This window comes from Struthio camelus, chromosome 11, assembly GCF_040807025.1.
Source record: "Struthio camelus isolate bStrCam1 chromosome 11, bStrCam1.hap1, whole genome shotgun sequence".
NCBI classification, from domain to species: domain Eukaryota; kingdom Metazoa; phylum Chordata; class Aves; order Struthioniformes; family Struthionidae; genus Struthio; species Struthio camelus.
This window is the reverse complement of record NC_090952.1, coordinates 12898671-12920184: the sequence shown is the minus strand read 5'-3', so window position 1 is coordinate 12920184 and position 21514 is coordinate 12898671. Positions and strand designations below refer to the sequence as shown.

At 38.6% G+C, this 21514-nt stretch overlaps 1 protein-coding gene across 3 annotated transcripts in view; it reads right to left on the bottom strand.

Moving 5' to 3' along the window:
* Positions 1–5072: 5072 nt before the first annotated feature.
* The window catches only part of NRK (Nik related kinase), a 109653-nt gene continuing 93211 nt past the window's right edge, over positions 5073–21514 (bottom strand). For all 3 annotated transcript variants that reach the window (XM_068956746.1, XM_068956745.1, XM_068956747.1), the window contains 3 exons: positions 19517–19676; positions 9713–9852; positions 5073–8882 (listed from right to left, as the gene is read on the bottom strand). In XM_068956746.1, the coding sequence (XP_068812847.1) occupies positions 8799–8882; positions 9713–9852; positions 19517–19676 (384 nt within the window). In that variant the 3' untranslated portion in view covers positions 5073–8798. The remainder of the gene's footprint in view (positions 8883–9712; positions 9853–19516; positions 19677–21514) is intronic.

Below are 21514 nucleotides of genomic sequence, written 5' to 3'. Positions count from 1 at the left end.
AGAGCGCGCTCGGCGGAGGGGGGAGATGTAATGAAGGAAGCGAAAGCGAGAGGAGCTGGTGGGAGGAGCGGTCAAGGGGGAGCGGTCGAAGGGGCGCCGACCGACGACAAGCGGCTGGGTGGCCACGGCAAGGTGTTCTTTGGAGCGTCTTGCGGCTGAACAGCTCCGTAGGGCGCTCGGGGGCTGGTGCCTCTCGGCGGACCCGGCTGCCCCGGCGCTCCTCGGGCGTCAGAAACGGAGCGTGGAGCCCGGAGCTCCGGAAGGCCCCTTTGTGCCTGCTCGCCCCTGCTGCAGCGTCGATCGGCAGCCCTCCCTCGTCGCTTCCTCCTGTAGCGCTTCTGCAGAGACGGCGTGTCATCTCTGAGGGGCTTTTTGTTTCGGTTTTCTGCTAGGGTGAGCAAGTCAGGATCGTTCCCCCTGTGGAGCAATAAATAGGCTCTTCACTCCCTAGATCATCTTAGGGACCTTTTGCTGCACCTGTTCCTCCTTCAGCTCTTTTTTTAATTTGAGCAGATTCATAACTACTCGTTGCATCCATAGCAGGATGAACGTATTCCTGGTTGTAGTGGAAATGTCTCAGTGCTGTCTCCTAAAGTTGTATTTACTGCTTTTGTAGCTGCAGCATGTTGATAGTCATAATAATCAATTTTGAAAAATTTCCCTATGTCTTTCTCCTTTGTTGTTTCTAATAACATCTTTTAGGAGAAATTGTTATTATTGGTTCCGAAGTGTATGACCTTATATCCTTTACTGTTGAATTTCACCCCACTGCTACTCCAGCTCACAAGATCATCCTGTTCTCCTTTATGATATCACAATATCATTTATCATTTAATATCACTTTCTTGAAACAGTCCCTCTTCTAATCTCTTTGTTGCTTTGTCTCTTTGGTTTGGTGCCATCTATAAATCTGATTGGAATTTACTTACTTATTTTAATCAGAGGAAACATAACAGGCTATGAAGCAGTAGTACAGAGTGAGGAGAGAAAGGTGAAGGTTAAAAGGGCAGGAAGAGGAAGAGAAGCTATTTCTTTTATTTTTAGTGTTGCCGGTCCGGATAGTCTTTGATAACGCAAATGACCGAAGTTGGGCTGCAGCTCAGAGCTGCTTCAAATGCTGGGCCAGAAGCAGTTCTCTATGAGCTCACAGCTTGAGAATGATTGTGTTCTCAGTCTACTGCCTTTGAGATTATGGAGCATTTGCCTTCAGGAAGTTGGAAAGCTTGTTATTTGAACCATTTAAAACAGATTGAAGAAGTAGATGCTGTGGTATAGAAACAAGCCTTTATTGGCCTTTGGACTGAATTTTTGGATTTTATTTAACAATGCAGTGCTTAGTGAGAAAAGTTAAATCTGTTATTCTTGTGTTTATATTGAAGCCAGGCTGTTGAATAAAACTTTAATGCCTTTTTTTTCCAGCGTACACATGATCTGCTGTGTAAAATTGCATTTGTGAATAAAAAAAAAAAAAGAACAAAACCCAAACACCTTTTTATTAAGGTCACACAGGATGAATGTTTCACATTACATACAAGCCTTACCTGGAGGTTTGTGGCTTAGACTTTTTTTCAACTAGAAAATGAGTCATCAGTTATAATGAGGAAATTTGTGGACTGTTCCTGCCTTTTCTGCCCACTTGCATGGGTTGTGATACAATTTGCAGGAGAGAGGTATCCTATTTGTAGCAATGCTAATTGTTATGTATACATCCGTCTTCAGGATTTTTTTTTTTATAGTAAGTCACTGACATTTCACTCAGGAAAGCTATGAAACTGTAGCTTTTATAGACTGATAGTAGAGTAATACTTTGTAATTTTAGATAAATTTGTATGTATTGCACAGTTTTGTAGTTCCTTCTCTTATGTTTACTCCTGTTACCTTCTTTCTCACCGGGCGGGGGGGTTCTAATTAACATACCAGTTTCAAAACCGAAGCAGGGTAGATATCTCTCTGCTCTACAGAACTACCAGCACTGGAACAATCTGCCCTTCCATTAAGTTTTATCTGGGGATGGCATGTTTTTATAACTGGCTATGTCTGTGAGTTCCTCTCAATGTGGTTACTTTGCCACACCTGACCAATGGGATAGAATCTGTAGCTGTATTAGAAACTGGAAATTAAGAAATTCTCTGGAAGCACTTGGAGAATTAGTAACGACTAGTGATGATTTGCAATAGGTGGCTATATCAGAATCACAGAAACCATAACTGCATCATGTTGAGCCTGTTCCATCAGAGCATGTAAGAAGCTCATTGAAGACAATATGGTTATTCACATATCTAAGACCAAGTGTATACTTAAATGCTGAACTGTACCAGTGTCTGTAGGATCAATACACAGGCTCAAATTGTCAGAAATACTTAGGAGCCAATGATCTCAGTTTGTATATACAATGATGTGCCTTAAAAATACCCTACCAGTTAGCTTCTACAGTAGTACTTGTGAGGAACAGGCTATGCTTAGTAGGAAAAGTTTGTTACATTGGAAAAATACTACATTTAAAGTGTCAGAGAAACAAAAGGCACAAAATAATAGAATGTGTAGGTAAAAAAAACAATTTGCTATTGCACAAAATCATAAAGCTCACCGTAAAGCACTTTTTTTTGCCATAAAAATGTTTTGGGAACAAAAATAAAATAGCCTTTTCACTATGTTTCACCATTATCTCCTAGGTGCTTTTGTTAACTCAACCTTGAAAATAACAGGAACTGATTAAATAATGCTAAAATAAGATTTGAGGTGATTATCCAGTAGACATCCTCTTGCCCTTTTTAAAGAGCAGTTTTAGAAAGTAGTGGGCTATCAGCAGGAAGATCTCTTACACTTTTATTATGTGGAACCTTGATGTATTGCACAGGTTTTAGGATCCACAGAAAAGTCTTTTTTTTTTTTTTAAAACAGAGACTGCAGGTTTGCTTATGTGTCATTTAACTTAAAATAACAGTTGTCTAAATATGGAAATGAACTTCTATGCTAGCCTTTACGATGGTCTTTGGAGAAATAATCTCACTGCAGAGCAATTTGGTACCATGGAACAAACTATATTTAAAAAAAAAAACAAAAACAAACCATTTCACTAGAGCTCCAATGGAAAAAGTAAATAAAAACGTTTGGGTGATACACAAGGTAACTTGCATTTTGTGTGTGTGTGTGTGTGTGTGTGTGTATCGCTCCATGTTACTGCCTAGCTGTAACCACCTTTATTGCTGGTTTTTGGCTGGACCCAGAACTGCAACTGCAAGAAGAGTCACGCTTATGACCAGGCCCTTCAGGCTATAGCAGCATGCCTGCTAGGATTTTGGGAGACAGGCTTTTGTGAAAGGTTATAAACCTAAAAAGAGACATTCAATATGCTCCATATAACTTAGCTCAAAATGGAGAAATTTTAAATGGGGATTCCTTTTCATTGGAATGGCAAAAGGTACAAACACCAGTAGAGCAGCATGAAAACCAATTTTCAAATTCTGTTTGCAGAATATTTGTACACCCCCCCTCGCCCCGAAAAGCCTGCCTGTTTTTCTGTTTTTGATGAAGGGAAAAGTTTGCTTTTCTCTTTTTTACAAAAATGAACATGGACAAAACAACTATTGTGCCTAGCCTGGCAAGAGTGGAATCATCTTGGCTAAAATTAAGGGGAAACAAATCAACCGATAATAGTGGACACAAGATGGAAACTGTAGTCCACAGTGCAAAATCTGACAATATTAAAAGCAAGGGGAAAATAGGTTCTTAATAGAATCAGCACTTCTCACTGCATGTATTAGTACCTTTTATCAGGGTAACACATATTTACAGTTAGAAAACAATAAAGGGTAAGCTCAAAATAGTAAATCCTTGATCCTCACCTGCAGGGCTTTTCACATATATAGGGGTGGGTACAAGATTTTTCATGTTGGTCCTAGCAAACAGTATGTCTCATTTGTCGTTAATGTGGAAAAACTGGTATCGTCATTTCCCAATCCACTAGTAAGGCATGTTAAAAATCACTGTGGTGTGATTTTTTTTTTTCCCCTTCCCTCAGACAAGAGCAGAGTGGATGCTGCAGAACTGAGTCACTGATAAAGCAAGAAGTCAGAATCCTTGCTGCTTTGAACTTACTACAATCGTGCCTGATTTTTGAGGGAGGTAAGCAAATAACAACCAGAGAAAAGCTCCTATCCACAGATGGAATTGTACTGGAACTTAAGCTCAATATATTTTCTCTTGGAGTGGGGAGAGAAATCCATTTGAAATCACTGGGGTGGAAGAATCCAGGTATATGGTGCTACCAAAGCTCAGAAATAACCTCTAGTGGCAAGAACAATGATGACTGATTAAAGCAGTCTGATCTACCCAAACAATCAACCATGTTATCTTCAAACTTGTGATATAGTGGATATCCCACTCCATACATCAAAATTGGAAACTTACATGCTCTGCTAGGTTGGAAAAGATAGATAAAATCATGAGGGAGGACACTCATTTTCGTTGTAAAAAAAATGATAGAAATCCTGCCTCATGCCCTCGCTCTTTCCAACTTCAACACTGACATAAATGCTTAATTCCCTAATTTCCACTCTTAAATGCTACAGTTACAATGTGCTATCATGCCTTATTAGGTATAGCAATACTTTATATTCTGCAAAGACAACTGAGTGAGCACATCTGAGAAAAAGTGAAAGGGATAAATTAGCATTCAGACTGATAAACATGCATAAAAGCCAGTTCTTGTAGTGTCAATGTCTGCCAACTGTCATTTCACTCTAGTTCCATTGCCCCCGATCCTACTTGATATTTGTGTAAAGAGAGGCAGAAGCACAGAAACTCACTTGTAAAGCTCATTAGTAGCATGCAATACAGTGCCAGCTGTCATCCTTGCTAGCATTCTGTGTAGTCTGAACTCTCACTCTGTCACCACCTCAACATCTTTATCCATTGCAAGGAAACGTTCATTTCATGTCTATAGGCAGATAGAGACAGAATGAGCCAGACAGTCCCCTGGGTATACTGACTTGATTTTAAAACAAAACTTGCTACGATTTTTTACACTAGGCTTATACCAATACAACAGAACTTTACAAGCAAAATGTTAGTTCTGGTTTTCAGATTATTTTTTATTACTGTTTCAAATGTACAATCTGAACATTAGGGAACAATAAAAAAACCCACATACATGATGCACAGTACATAGCTTGCATTGTTCCCAGTTTTTAAAGTCACATGTCAAGGTTTAGGCTGCAGAATGGAGTTCATTCCTAAAAGAAAGCAGTCACGTACAATACTATATTGATGTTATACCAGCACAGACTTGTCTGGGCAAATATAATATTAGGAGCACCACCGGTCATTAGGATACTGCATATATCAGTGGAATGTTGACAGAGATCCTTAATATTCTGATCTTCTCCGCTAACGTTGATTCACATCAAAGTGACTTCACAACAAAACCCACCCATTTCAGCCGTTCACTCCTTGCTTTTAAAAGTTAGCGAAAGAATACAGCTAGGGAAACTCCTCACAAAATGAGATTACAAATTTGATGCACATTTTGCATAGTTAGATTTATGGCATTAAACATTTGGGTCTCTGGAATTCTTTTTTTCCTCCAGCATTTAAACTTTTGCTTTGAGCATGTAACAGTTATTCAGAACTCCCATTCAGCGTTCATACCATCAGTTATTCCAGATACCTTTCTGTCTCTTTGGTTACTTTCCTCTCCTTAACATCTCTTAACCTTCTTTTTTTCCCTCCTATAACAAGATACTGTTCCAGACATCCACTTCTCCCTCTTTGGCTACTCCTATTTTACTTTCTTCAGATTCTCCCTCCTCTTCAGCCATTTCCACTCACTCCAATTACTGTTCTCAACGTCTCCGAGCTCCTTCTCATCTTCAGCCATTCTGATTTTTCTCTTGAAAGGTTTACGCACACCTTCTTCTTGTTGCACCCAATTATTGTTATTACTAGGAATCCCACTTCTAAATCCTTTAAAGCATTTACCTCTAAGGGCCTGATTGTTTCCATATTTATACGTGGATGTAGCCTGAACGGCTCCAACAGCTTTACACACAAAAAAGAATCTAACTCACTACGTTGAATCATAGCTGGAAAAAAACTTACGGGAACGGAACGAGAGATTAAATTAATGCAAAAATGCACATTCCCTCCCTCAAACTTCAGACTCATTTTTTTTCCTAGTGTGGAGCTAAATAGTTTTACAGTTTCAATTTACTGTCACATTTTTTTATTACAATACTGTGTGTATGTATGTGTATATATAAGTTTAATTACATTTGCGTCTTTAGTCTCTTGGCATAGGCTGTTCCAAGTTCCCCTGTCCTCTGCTAATTCTTCTGAACTGGTGCCTAGCATCTGGAAAAATCTGCCTCCTACCTGTTGACCCCAAAATGAGAGGAGAAAAAATTCACATGCCTCCCATGTAATGCAGAGGCTGCTATGACGAGCACACCTTTAAAAATACTATATGGCAGCCTGGATCACTGATTGTTTGTAGCAAGAACAGTTTTGAAAACAAGTCTTGTACACCCATTGGATACAAAATGAAAGCTGTCCTTTCTTCACAGTCTCTTAGAATTTTTAAGTCAAAAGCTAATAAACTGTATTTCTGTTTGTTAGCAAATTATGTTTTGTTTGTATTTGTAACTTTCACCTTTGTTTCTGTTGAAGGGGTTTTTTTTTGGTGAAAGGTGAACAAAACAAGCCCTACATTCAGCAGCATGGGAATCTAGGCCAGGCAAAAATGTTTCTGTTTGGCTTATTTGCCCCAGCCTACGGGCAACAGGCAGGAACACTACTACAAATAAATAGAGACCTACTGATTTGATGCAGCTTTTCCTGGGCATAGGTGTACTATTCAGATTTTAAGTCTGTGCACAAACTGATTGCTTGCATGCATTATAATCCACTTTGAGAGTGCAACTGCACGTATTTTTTTAGCATGTCCTTAGGCTTGTATTTTTTGTAAGTTAAAACATTTAAGAGGAAAATACTTCATTAAAAACACCCCACATTTGTAGATAAACTAGTGCTCATGAAAAGTGCTAGGTTAATAACTTTGGAAAGTGCAGTCCTCCATGTAGCCAAAGAACATTGCATCAGTGTAGGCATCTCCAGTCTGCCCTGCAGCAGTGGAGGTGCCACCACTGGGAGTGAAAATGGTGATTAGTCCCCAGTTTGATTCATCCCTTGACTTCTCTGCTGAAGTTATATACAAGAATACCAGTTCTGGAGCTGATGGTTGCAATCTGAGCACCTGTCAGTCACAACACATGTATTAACGCTAACTTAACTTGACATACTGTACAAAACAGCTACCAGTTCTAACAACTTAATTTCACCCCTTCTTAGTTAATTTTGAATCATCATCCTTGAGGTAGACAACCAGATATTCCAATACACTTTCCCTGCACCTTTCAGTATCACATATTTCAAGTAAAAAATAACCATTTTCAAACACTATAGCTAATGATTTCACCTTTGCATACATCGTCTTCCATACTGTATCATGTCTGGAATGAGCTCTTTTGTATTACTTTGTATTTGATGCTTTATTTTTTCAAAGCACATCCAAAAATCAGCTAAATGATGATTGCATTAAACCCTACAATTTAATCCCAGAACATGTATATAGTTTTATGGCCAAGTTACAAGCCCCTGAGAACAGTTTTATGGCAGAAACACTGGCACCAATACCACTGGTGGATGCAGCTTTGTTTAGGCGTAATTAGCATAGAAAGCACCTGAAATTATTCATATTTTCTATTTATAATAGATCAACTCTTTGGATATTTTCATAACTATATTAATACATTTGTTAATCTTGACATCCATTTTGGAAAGATTATATTTACACACAAAAATACATGAAGACTTGATGCTTAAAGAGCAAGAAGGGGGGAAAAAAAGGTGCCTGATCCTGTGCCCTTGTGCACAAGGGTAGTGCCTTTAAATCATCTCATATGAGTACGGGTCACTTGTTTGAGTAAAAATTTAAAGGTTTAGGTCCATAATGCATTTATGCATAAATGATTCTGACAGACTACTATTTAAACTATTTTTACAAATACATTCTACAGTAACTGTGTCTAAAGGCTGAGACATCCCGCCCTGAGAGAAACATGAAGACTGTCCCCTGTATGTTATAAAATCTACCACGTGGGGCACACATCTAGAGTAGCTGCTTTTACAACTCTGTCATGAAATGCACCTATTTTACCCTAGGACAAGATAGAATCCCTTGGTGTCCAAATCTGCATTAGGCCCCTTAAAGACCAGTTGCTCTTCCATTGATTAGAAGTCTTGGAGAAATGTGTTTTGGTGAAACAGTAACAATTTTGTTAAAATGTAAAGCAAACCAATTCAAATTAAAAATAAGTAGATTCCAGTTTGTCACCTAATATGTTTGTATGTTTTATGTCTATGTACAGATGTTGCCATCCAAAAAAGTCTTCAGTTCAGGCTAACTGTATTACACTATCTGTAAAAAAAGAAAAAAAAAGTACACTTTTCATAGTACAGGAGTTTGTTATACTGACTACATTCTTCATTACAGTTGTTCTTTGCTAACACTGTGAATACAGTCTTCGTTCGCAACATATTTTAGAAAATAGAACTAAACATGTTTGCAATAATTTGACAGGAAAATGGAATTCTTTCCAAACTGAAAGAATATGAATTTTGATAAGTTCATAATGTCAGGATTCTTGTAGGTAAAAAGTGCAAATTTGTGTGTATATCCTCCAAGCGTTTTACACTGCTATCTAGAGGGAATGTCAAAGCATCCTTCATTTTGATGCGATTTACCAGTTGAATAGTACATTTTGACCGAGAGTCATAAAGTAAATTTGACTGCTGCCTCCTGACTGTACAGATGCAAAGAACACCTTGAAAAGAAAAAAAAAAAAAAGACAAGCTGTCAGTTTACATTTATGAGAATACTTTTACCCATATAGGAAATCTGAGAGAGCAATGCTGTCCCAAATACAATGATGTATACATTCCAATTCAATTTTAATTCCATAAGAAAGTTTTTAAAAGCAAAACAGTGCCTTGTGCTACAAGTATGATATATTTTTGGTATGTTCCTTTTTCCTATTTGGAAAGACATAAGAGCACATTTAAAACAAAATTAACTAATCTAAACAGTTTTGGGGCCCAGTTTTCTGAATATAACAGTGGGACTAAACAGGTTATCAATAAACATTTATCAAGCGCTGCCATGCCATATGCAAAAAATCATACTTGATTATCTGTACTCCAGTGCTTGTGATATCTCAACTATTAGAGTGTTTTTTTTCTTGATAGCTGCTCTGAATCACATGTAATTTCAGTAGTGCAGGAGAGAGAGTTTTGTAGTTAGGCGTTATAATAATACAGACGTTATAATACAAACGTTATATAACAGGCGTTATAATAATCCCTCTCCAGTACACTTGCTGAGCTGGAGTCTGGCCAGCTCATGTGAAATCTGGGAAGGCTAGGTGCAACAGGAGTCATAAAAGAGCTGGCTGCACAAGGACTCTGTCAAAGTGCAGGATATTTACAGTGAGCGGTTTGTGGGGGTCAGTGACTACATTTGCTTTGGATGGAAAACTTATACTAAGGTAAGAAATAGGCAATGTAAACACAAAGTTAAAAAAATTAAATGGTCTTAGTTTCTTCGTCAACTATTACTCATTTTTGCTAAATCACCGCACTGTAGTGATGTCCGTACCTTGTCATTTCTTTCACACAGAAATTTTAGCTTCTGTGCTTTCTTGTGCATAAATACTCCTTCCAGATTTCCTGTTTCCACAGAACGTAGTTCAATTGCTTTCTCTCCCCAGCCCATGACCTGATTTGACTGAAGGTAAGCTAAAGAAAAAAAAAAAAAAAGGATTTGATAAGTTAAACAATGCCACCAGTGTATTTGCCCGTTATTATTAGTAAATTAGAATGCAGATGCAACCAGTCATTTGTGGAAGTCCAATATGCATTGGGAATTCAAAGCCTGTTTCACTGAAGAGAATCACACACAACACATTTGCTGATACATTTTAAAGGGCTAACTCTTAGCCTCCAATACAAAGCTTGAAAAAAGAGACCATGCAAACATGATCTAAAGCTGGAGTTGTGGCATTTTCTCCCTGCAAGTGCTAGCATGACGAGCAGCCTGACCTATGGAGTTACTCTGGCTGTTCTACAGTTGCTGGGATTTAGCAACACTAACATCTGCTTTGCTTCGGGTTCCCTTTTGAGCGTTTTTGAGTCTGAAAGGCACTTTTGGTCCGGATTTCTAAACTTTATCATTCTATTTCTAAGTATTTTTAATGACCTCGTTGTTCTTGTACTGCTGCCCTTTGTTTTAACTCCACTGTAGAGGACTGAAGGCAAAGAGCACAAAGTTCAGCGTAACCAAAGCAAGATTCATTCGCTCCACACTAAAACACCTTTTCTTCCTCTTTAGTTCACTAAAGAGCTTAGAACCTTTCTTTTGGATATTCAGAATTTCAGCGTATGTATATGATGGATATGAAAAATGAGTTCCATAAAGTAGCTTTCTGTGCTGTAGCTATTTAACAGCTGAAAGACAGATTCTTGTCTCATTTACGTCAAGACATACCTGAAGCATCTCCCTTAACCTCAGTGAAGTTTTCTGAATTGATGTCAGTATAAATCTGATAACAATATATTCTAAATGATTTATATTTTAAATATACACATAAAGTTTTGGAAACTAACTGAATTTCAGTTTCTCTCTTCTTATTTCGGACTCTACACATATCTTAAGTATGCTAACATTGTGTATTTTAGAATCGCAGAAGTTTGGAAGAGACCTCTGAAGGGCATCTTATTCCCTCTCAAAGCAGGGCCACATTAGAGAAGGTTGCTCAGGACCTTGTCCGGTCATGTTACGACCGTCTCCAAGGATGGCGATTTCACCACCTCTCTAGGCCCCTGCTGCAATGCATCACTACCTTCATAGTTAAAATGTCTTCTTATTAACTAATTAGAATTTCCCTTGCTGCAACTTGTGCCCATTTTACCTTGACTCTTGTCTTATCTGTACCCTCCCATGAGGAAGTTGGAGTATGGATTTGCTGCCAGGTTTAGGTTAAGTTGGAGTATGGATTTGCTGCCAGGTTTAGGTTAGTCTGATACCTAAATACTTTTGAGTCAGACTACAGCATGATTAACTTGGTCTCGTTAGCTACTGCCTTCCTATCATTTCTTTTTAGAGATATTACACACATCCAAAGAAGGTACTCCAGCACTAATGGAAGCGTTCTATGTTATTCCCTTCAAATCTGGCAATTAGTTGAGGAATCGGCTTAATGATGAAGGATTTAACACCACAGATTTCAAATTAGGCAGTTTCAAGGAAAGTCAGCCCTCTGAAAACCCTGAAATTAACCTATGTATTGGCTCCCAAGGTGAGAACACATTATTTTTGCTCTAGATAGTCAATGCTCAGAAATGGTTCTTGCTCAACTATAAACTGTTATTTCATTAGTTTGAGAATTCTGATACTCCAAAATGATACAGAGGAAATACATGCATTTGACTAGTTTTTAGCTTCAGTGGACAGTGCCTGCCTGTCCCCCATTGTTAATGTGAGCAATGTCTGTTCCTTATTATTTACATTTTCTCTAAAGATTTAAGTTTTCACTTCACACTGATACACAAAGCAAAAGCCTGCAATTCCACTTTTGAAGGACAGCAGATATAGGGAATATGCCTGAGTGACTTTATATTCCTTTAAGTGGTTGTTTGGCTTAATATAAATTTGAAATCCTTGCTTTATAATTATCGTCAGAACAAATATGTGCATTTATATTGTGTCCTCAGAAACATGTCTGTTCTAGCTACGATATGGAGATTTTAGTTCCCCCAAATTCTATTAATTTCGACCATATCTATTTGGTAGACTTTTCTTTCAGTTGTTCTTTGTGTATGCTGAAGACTTGCCTACTACTAGACCTGAAAGCAAGAAAATTCTTTCTTCTGTATTCCCAGTATCCTACTGCCAGCATCCCAGTCATGCAGAAAGAGGAAGAAAACTTCCCATTTGAAAAGAAAATAGCAGAGAGGAACTGAGGATTAAGTGGGAGAAGAGAACGGGGTTTTCTGAAATCAAACACCTGAAATCAATAGATTTTTTTTAATCCTTTCTTTATACTTCAGTTCCTAGGCTGTACAACAGATCATTACCACTGTTGGCTGTGAGCAAGATAGTCATGAAGTTTTCTGAATCACTCCAGCAATATCATGACGAGCACCAAGGTAGCACCCATGCAACATGCAGTTAGCATCTACTAAAGCAGGCCCAGACCACACACTAAGTGAAGAAGATAAAGATACTCAGACATTTGCCCCCCCCCCCTTTTTTTTTTGTAGCATTTAGCCTTTTCAAACTTTTAAACACAACAGACACACAGGTACACTCGGATACTGGGAGGTGGGAAAGAGAGAGATGTGTTTAGGTGTGTATATGTAAACAATAGTATGAAAACATTCTATGGCTATGCTGCTTAGTATAGGTCAAATAGGTCCTAAAGCAACAAAGACTTAATCCACTCATAACTCTCTTATCTTTCCCACTATGTGAAATCTGCACTCAAGTTGACAACATCCCTGTCTGCATCAGCTCTTTGACAGATTTCAATTTGATAGTATCCTTGCAGCTCTCAGTAACAGCTTAATCAGGCTCTCTTGCAACCTCGAGGTCATCCAGGATAAACAGCCTTGGATGACTGGGCAAGCCGCTACTGCCGTGTTCAGATGAGACTTGATCTCCAAAGCAGTGTACAATGGGAATGCAATAACATATGACGTACCAAGTCCAGCAACTTATGTTCTGCTGGCAGGCCAATATACCTGAGAACTTGTCAACTGACAATAGCACATTTCAGTCAAAGTACAAGTAGCCCAAAACCTCATTCCTATAGCAAAGTCAAAAAGTTATTTCTCAAATTGTGAGAATTAAGAGATTACATGCCAAAAAAAGGCCCCATTCTATTGTTTGTGGAGTTGTCCAGCTGTAAGGATTTATCAGTACAAGGAAATTAATTTGGAAGACAGCAGGCTGTGAATTCAAAGTTCAGTACTAATTCTTGATTATCTTCCCATGTGAGAGTATTTATTCTGGAATACAAGTGCACTATATGGAATTAATTAAAAGCAGATTAGATATTCAGATTAAAGACTTCTTATTCTGGAACAAAAGCTCCTCTACCATGAACAATTTAGGAATAGTTATTTTGGATCAACTTTCCACCTCCACCAGCCTTAAATTAAAACATCCCGTGCTTCCAACTGGCAACATTTAGGGGTGTTTGTATTACACAATGCAGCATTGCACTCGTTTCCTGCAGCCCTAGACATAGATAGCCACTCTGGTCCTTTGGATAGTAGCGCAGCGGAGCAGGCATATACAGCCTGTATAACCCGGACTAATGTGCCAGTGTTGCTTAAAATTCTGGAGCAAGGGCATCCAGAGGTACCTGAGACTCCCCTGCATCACCCACATCACAGCATATCTTAAAAGACCTACAGTTGTGCACGAGCATGAGTTGCGCATGGTTCTCGCTACACCATTTACACGAGCATTACTCCCTAGACATCAAAGCATCTGCACCATGGTTAAAGTCAGTATGGTGAAGTGAGATCAAAATCAGTCTCTTAATATCATGAAAGCATTAAGTACACTCTAAAATGGGCAAGAGCACCCATTTGGTGTTTCCTGCTAACAGAGCATATTAATATTAAGCTGAGGAGATTCCACTTTCAGAGAAGTGACTGCTTCAAGGAGAAATGGTTGAGAGAGTTAGAAAAGGTGAAAGAAATTACTGAGCCATATGGGATCCAGTAACTTCTATAAATTGTCCCTGACACAAGCTAATGATCTCACAGCCTCACAGTAGTAGTATACTCAGTCTGAATGAGACAAGTGCACTTGATATCACCAGAACCCGTGCCTTGCTACAATTTCACTTCCAGTCTTAAGCTTCCTTTTCTTTTGTAAACTCTTTCCCTTCAAAGACCTCACTTCTGATCTCATGTACTGAATTTGGTTTACCGCCCTAAGCAGTTAGTCCTGATTTACCTTTGCATGAAAGCAGAATCAGCTTTTAAAAAAATACCATAAAATCAGGCTTTTCTGATTATCATTATAGAAATAGGGCAGGAAAGGACTTTAACATAGCTTCTCTTCCAGCCACATCTCTGTGCCACAACAGAGCTACCAGTATCACTTCTGACAGTTGTTTTCCTAACCTGACCTTAAAGACCTCTTGTGATGGAGACTCCAAAACTTTCCCACACAACTGATTCCAGATAGACATCGAAGTTTGAAATGAACAAACTGAACATGAATTAAAAGATTCTGACCAGCTTTTGCATGCATGGAGTCATGATATCAAACTTCTTTTTACAGCAGAAAAGAGAGCATACACTACTTTACGGAATTTCCTTTTGGAGCGAGTCAATACCTGCATATTCATAATTCAACACGGAAAACCTACTGAATTTTGCTTCTGTATACACCTTTGAGAAACTTGCTTTTGGCAAGTGTGCAGCTGGGCATGAACCTTACAAGAACTTTTATGAGTGAAGACGTGCCTTCTTCACTCATAAAAGGTATCAGCTCTTAGAGACCATATAGATCTTACAACTGAACATACTTTTCTATGGAATCCTTCTTTGGCCCCTCAAACAAGTCTCTGAAATAAAGACTTTTATTGGTTTCCCAGTCTTTGGGAAAACCATACCTATTTTTTTAGGTAAATGAAAGGAAAATGTGTGTATTGAGGGTTGGGAATGAAAATAACTCCGAGATACGTACCTTCAGTGTTCTGAGATGTAGCAAATCTCGTTCCCACTCAAACCCAGCTCCATGTAAGGAGGCAGAGGAGCTGGAAGCTCACTAAAGATGCTGCTGACCACTGACTAGGGACTGATAGCTACTTACATGTACTTCTGTGTACTTCCCATACTTCAACATTTCGTGCCCCAAAGGTTAGGCAATTTTGGGAAGGGGGTCACTAACTGAGGAAGGAGTCAGCAACTTCTCTTGTGCGATGCTGTTAATTAGAATAGTTTTACTGCTATTATTTACATTATTTGGATAGAAGAGGACACTTTTTTCATCCCAGCCACAGCTGTGGAGAGCTTTTGCTAAATGAAAGAGGCTAGGGAGTTAAAAATCAAGAAAAAATAAAGTAAGGCTGAGTGAAGTCATAAGTGGGGCAAATTAAGAAATTGGCCAAAGGAGGCCAATTTTTCCTCCTGTATGTTTTTGTTAGATTACGCTGGACAAAGGGCTAACAGGGGTAACATACAGTTCCCCAACCACCGAAATAAAACTAGGAATAAATAAACGTACAACTATGAATCTTTTAATTTTTTTCAAATGTATGCATTTCTCTGCATCTATGTTTCAAAGCTTCTCTGCTCCCAGTTGTTGCTCACTCATCTATAACCATTTTAGCATAACTAATAACCCAGTCCTGAAACGTGAGAGAGGCTTCTTGTTTGCACGCTTTTTGTTGGTTACTGGTGAAAAACTGCACAGGAGATCTGAACAATAAGAATCATTTGGATATGAGCAGGCATTTTCTGTGCCAAGCTGGACAACAATTATTTCAATAACTGCTAAAGTATGTTAATAGAGCTCTGATACAGTAATACAACCAGCTTTTGGTAACGCTATCTTGCTTCTCCACATAATATCCTTTTTGCTTGCAACCTGAACGCTACAAAGGATATCCAGTTTTGTGCCAACCCTCCAAGAAGATATACTGCAAATAATTCATTACTCACATGTAAGGGCAAAAGCGCTCTCAAATCTTATTAACTTGATGTTTCCTAAATCCTTTTTTAATCTTGTTTTATAGAAAGAAAACATTATAGCTCTATTTGTATTTAGCCCTACATATGTGAAATATCTTCTAGATTAAACAGAGATAGAGTAGCTCTACAATTTTAATTTCCCACTGGATTTGAGCTTCCTCACTCCAATTTCTTATTAACGGATCGGTCACAGAGGTCCCAACTTAAAGACTATGAGAGGCAGCTATATTTAGTGTCCCTGTCCTAAATCCATCAATTACAATACAACTATTCTTTTTTTTTCCATTGTCACTCAAGATATTCTCACCAACTACACAAGTTTTAATTCAAAAAAATTATTTAAAGAAAGTAAGAACTGAGCAAAGGATGGCTAGCTAGAACCCCAAGGCTAACACCTCACCCTTTTATCCCTGAAACACACGGTCAAAATTTTGAAATAAAAGCTCATGCGGACTGTTGTCAGACCTGCCAAAGTCTGGAGATTCCAAGCTATCATGTGAAACTTGCAAGTTCCCCCTAAGTTTGACCATGCAAATAACATGGTTAGTCAAACCTCTCTCATAATAGTTGGTGTTTTTATCTGGAGCCAAGAATTTCAAAGGAGCAAGAAAATGAACAAGAACTGGTGGGAAATAACTACTAAAAAAATAGTTAACAGAGCTCTTTGTTTAAAATTTGAAATGAGTTTTGAGTGGTGGGCTGGGTCAATATGTTCTTAGCTAAAATGAGATTCAATCGAAGTGAAGTAACTCTTGTACTCTATCAGAAGACCTCTCTGAAATGTGCTGTGGTTGACAGTTTCTGTTCCAAAGAAATCTAGTTCTGAGATACCAAAAGCACTGCAGCAGCAGCAGCAATGCAAGAGCTTTCAAGTTAACGTACCGGAATATTTCAAAGGACAACTGAGAGGGACTGTTTGGAGACTGCCTCTCTTCAGCTGTGGAATCTACAGAAGTATAAAAAAAAGAGAGAGAGACAGCGGAACAGACACTTTTCCTTCCAGAGGACATATGGGGGATGTTCTATAAAGAGCTAGCTGTTCACTCAGTGCTCCTAACCTTTGCCACCTGAGCAGGATGCTTCACTACGCTTGTCTTAGCTACCTGTCTCAGCATGGAATGACTTCCTAGCTGGTGGTGCCCATTTTTCTAGACTGGCCAGAGAGAAAAGTTCAACAGCTAGCACAGGCTGGACTCCTAATTTCTACACTGTAAAATTCAGCAGATAGGATACTATCCTCAGAAGTGTTGTTTCCATCCTGTTCCTATTTATTCCACTGCTCTAAAATACAGAAACAAAAATGATCAGGTCATTTTTCCATGCAAATGATTGTCATATATCGTATGCCAAAGAACAGGAGGAATGTCTGGGTGAGCATGAGGAAAGAGAACGTCCAAATGGCATTCCTGCTATTAAGATGTAATCAACCTTGTGAAATTGAGAACGTCATGCCTAGCCAGATGTGTACAGAAGGATGTTTCAAATGAGAGTAATTAACTGGCATAGAGGATCACATACTCAGTTGGTCCAAACTGGTGAAGCTTTATTCACTTCAGTGCTAGCTGGATATGTACAAGAAAAATTTTACTGAAGTTAAGGCAGTGTGAATTCCAGGCCACAGGAATGCTTTACAAGCCTGCCCCACACTTCTCAGGGTTTGATGATTCAGTTCTTTCAGCAACATAGAAAAAAAGACTTAAGTTCTCTTTGGTCGACTTCTGAGGCATTCCTGCAAACTCTAGATTAAGTGAAGAAGCTCTGAGGGCAACCAGTGCCCAGTGTCACAAACTGCTAATTTCCAAATAGGAGACATAAATCTAAGCGACCCTTCTTGCCATATCCCCCTTTCTAAAGCAGGATCTAACAGAGCCATTTTTTTTAACATCCGTCTTTGCAGCACACTGCAGTGCCTCTAATACGAGACACTCTTTACGGCATAGCAGATAGTAAGAATAATACAACTGGAAAACTCTGTAATACTTACAAATAATATCCATGCTTCAAAAATTATCAAACATGAGATTAGGGTTAGTTTTGGGCAGGACAGTAATTATAAATGCAGCTTTAAAATTCTGTTACTTCCCAAGGCAGGAAAAGGGAATGCAAATTGGAAGCGTGTGTGGGAAAACAAAAGACTTTAAATACTTAACGAAAATCACATCTCATATATACACACCATAAGGTGGGTAAGACATTACTTAAAAAAAATTAAAAAAATAAAAGATCTTCATGTTAAGTAAGCTTGCTACTTTTCCTAAAGCATAAGGAAGGTACTTCCCATAATGGCATGATTCCTGAAAGCTTCTGCCTCCTTCAGATAACATTTTTCAATGTAGCTTCCAATTACGCTCAATACTTCTCATTAGAACTTTTCTTTTCCTGACCTTGCTGGGTAATTGCTCTTTGATCATTATTTCTTATGGTGCTTCTAACATTAATTCAGAGGGGATGTAAAATTTCAACACATCAAAGGCCATTTAATATTCGAATATGAAAAATGGAAAACTGACTTGATATATTTTAATTATGCTTTGCAGCTCTGGATATGAGCTGAAAAGCAGAGATTAGTTTATTTATTGGAGGAAAAGAAAAACTAGATAGCTAGCTTACAAACTTAACAAAAGTGAACTGATTCTTAAAACTGAAGCAGTTTTGATGCTCAACTTTATTCTGACAGTGCCAAAAAACTAAGTTGCCTTGTAGGAATCCACATTCCAGAGGTGAGCCATTTGCCCTCAGTACTGTAGACAGTCCTCGAGGAATGATGGACCTGGTATTTACTCTCGTGTTAGTCTACTGATTTTAACAGAGTTTCCCTGGAAGTTACCTAGTTTCCTGGAAGTGGAAAGAAAAAGGTGAACATGCCTGATTCTTCACTGTGGTCTCCAGTTTCTCCCATGCTAATAATATGCTTTTGCACAATCGGAATATCATAGGCTTTTTTTTTTTGTTTGTATGCTTTAAGATGCAGATGAATAGGAGCAAGCCAAAATAGAAATTAAAGGCACCAAATTCTAAAAACAAAAATCTACCTGGGATGTTCTTGTTTTTCCCCCACACTGTTGGCTGGAAGCCCTCTAGGGAAGGTGAAGCAAACGGCTGTCCTCGCTACAGTACAATCGGAATCTCCTTCCTTCAAAGCCAACCAAAAGCATGGAGAGACCAAGAGCCTATCACAAATACTCTGGACCAGCGGCACTCTGAATTCAAAGCGGTACAATTAAGGGGCCATTTGGCAGTGGTTATAGACCTCTTCACTGACGGAGCCTTCTAAAGTTGTGAACGTCTACTTAAAATGCTATGGGCTATGAACAATCCAAGTAGGAAACAAGGGCACCTTTTTCTCTCTGCAATTCATTTAAATGGCATAAGTAAAAACTGGTGGTAGGCTGCATCCTCAGTGAAGTTTGGCTGGATACTAAACGCATGATGTGTGACAGTGTGATATGAATATAAATTCTATGGTACAAATGTGAAGACCCTTTTGCAGTCATTGGCTGTCTTAACACTGTTAACTCTGTGTTTACTCTTTAGACATTTACTCTGTTTACTCGTTAGACATTTGCTTGGCTCTGAAGTTGCTTAGTGTGCCACACAACAACTTTCAGATGGATACAAACCTAATAAAGAAGTCAAGTTTCATATAGCAGAATCTTACACTTAATAAAGTGCTATTTTTCATACATACCTACAGATGCTGGCATTTCTCCCCACTGTAAAACAGTTTCCTTTGTGAAATGCCCATAAATATCAATGTAGATGCCTTCATCTTCGTAGGTAAGTAAAAGTTCCATTCCACTGGTATTCGGGAGGATGATAATGGCATGTGGGCGAATAGTCCCCTGGATCTGGAATCATATTTTACTAAGATTTATATCGGAAAATGGACTGCAATTTTAGTGACTATATCAATCTAACTAGGCTTGGCACAGCAATAAAAATAACTGCTCACAGCTCATGGAAAGTGAAAGAAGTGTTTTCAGAAAGGCTGTATATTTTGCTAGCTAGCAAAAAATGGGCTAGACCTGGGCTTTTCCCCCCTCCTCCCCCCTTCAGATGTTACAGAAGGTTTGCAAATAAGTCAACGTTCAATATTTCACTTTATATTTACCAGTATTACTTGGGTTCCAGAAGACAAAGAGCCACTGAGAAACAGTAAGATTTACTGACTCATTCATGAAACACGAGCATTATATAAAGAGACAGAAGGAAGGTGAATAGAATTTGAATTCCAAATTATTTCAGAAGATGATGGAGCAGGGACACAAGCTTCCACATTCCAGAAAATCAGTGCTTTCACTTTCCACGATATTTCTTTAACCCCACTCACAAGCTAAAACCTGTAAGCTTAACAGTACTTAACAGCAAGCTAAAAAGTTACCTGGACCTTTCAAACACAAGCCACTCTACTATGCCCCTCCCTCCCATCTATATTATTCACTAATAATAGAGGCCTTTAAATGTTGTTCAGCATACATTTTCTGCATGCCACAGGAATAGTGCATTTCATTCACACAAGTTATTTTAACAGCTGTTCAGAGCACTAGAATCTCTCCCAGAAGCCAAGACACGTCCCAAGTGGAAAAAAAAAAAAAAAAACCACGTATACAACTACAAAGGTGGGAGGTTATGAAAATATTTTTGAAAGAAAAAGAGGATAGCCTTAAAAATCAGTAACAAAGCATTTCCTTTTTCAAAGCACTACTCAAACCAGGATGTTAATTACATAGGAAATTAAACCACTGCAATTAATATTTCTATAGGAAGCACACAACTGGAGTTTCTACATCATTTTCACAAGCCAGCAACACACAGATCTTTTTTCTTCAAGCACATACACTTACGCATGCCGTAACGGCACAACGAACAGTAAAGAAGCACTGAAGCTGTACTTGCCAAACTGAATACACTCTGGCCAACCACTTGACTCCGTGCCTCCGCAACAACTATCCGTAACACTAGAACAGGTATCCAGAGTCGCAGAGCAATTTTAATGCGTTGCCTTGGTACTCGCATGAGCGATCGAAGCAGGTAAGAGATGGAGAAAGAGGTGGGGAACGAGGAAAAGAGGGTACCAGAAAGCAAAAGTATCTAAAGTCAGCCTGTTAAAGTCTGGTCTGTTGCCACTACAAAGCTCCTTGAGAGAATTATCCAGTCTATCTGATGCTCTTGAAAGTAACAAGATGCCAAAAAAGATACAGCCACTGTAGCAGCAGATTTATTTCAGGTCTAAGACTCTTAAGGGAGAATGTATTTTTAGTACATGCTAACTTTTGGTGGAAAAGCACACAAAAGGAGTCATGGTCCTCTTAAAGGTGCCCCACATATTCAGGGCATTCACCTGGGGAGTATCTCTCATCATGTACATAATTACATCTGGAGCCTGCTGAAAAACTGAAAGCGCTAAGAAGGTTCACTTTTTCCTTTGCCTTTCACATCTTGGGCAATTATGTTAATGATCTTTTTGACAAGTCATTATTCACCTTGCTTAGCAACCAACTTCCAGGGATGGCACGCAGGCATCATGGTTAGAGTTATAAAGTGATGTCAATTTTCAACAGCTGCATGGTTAACAATGCGACTAATTGTCGGATTAAATATACAATTTAACAACAGAAATACAAAGTTTCTTAAAAAAATAGCTTTTAGCAAGCGATTCGACACATTGTTCTGAATATCTAAAAAA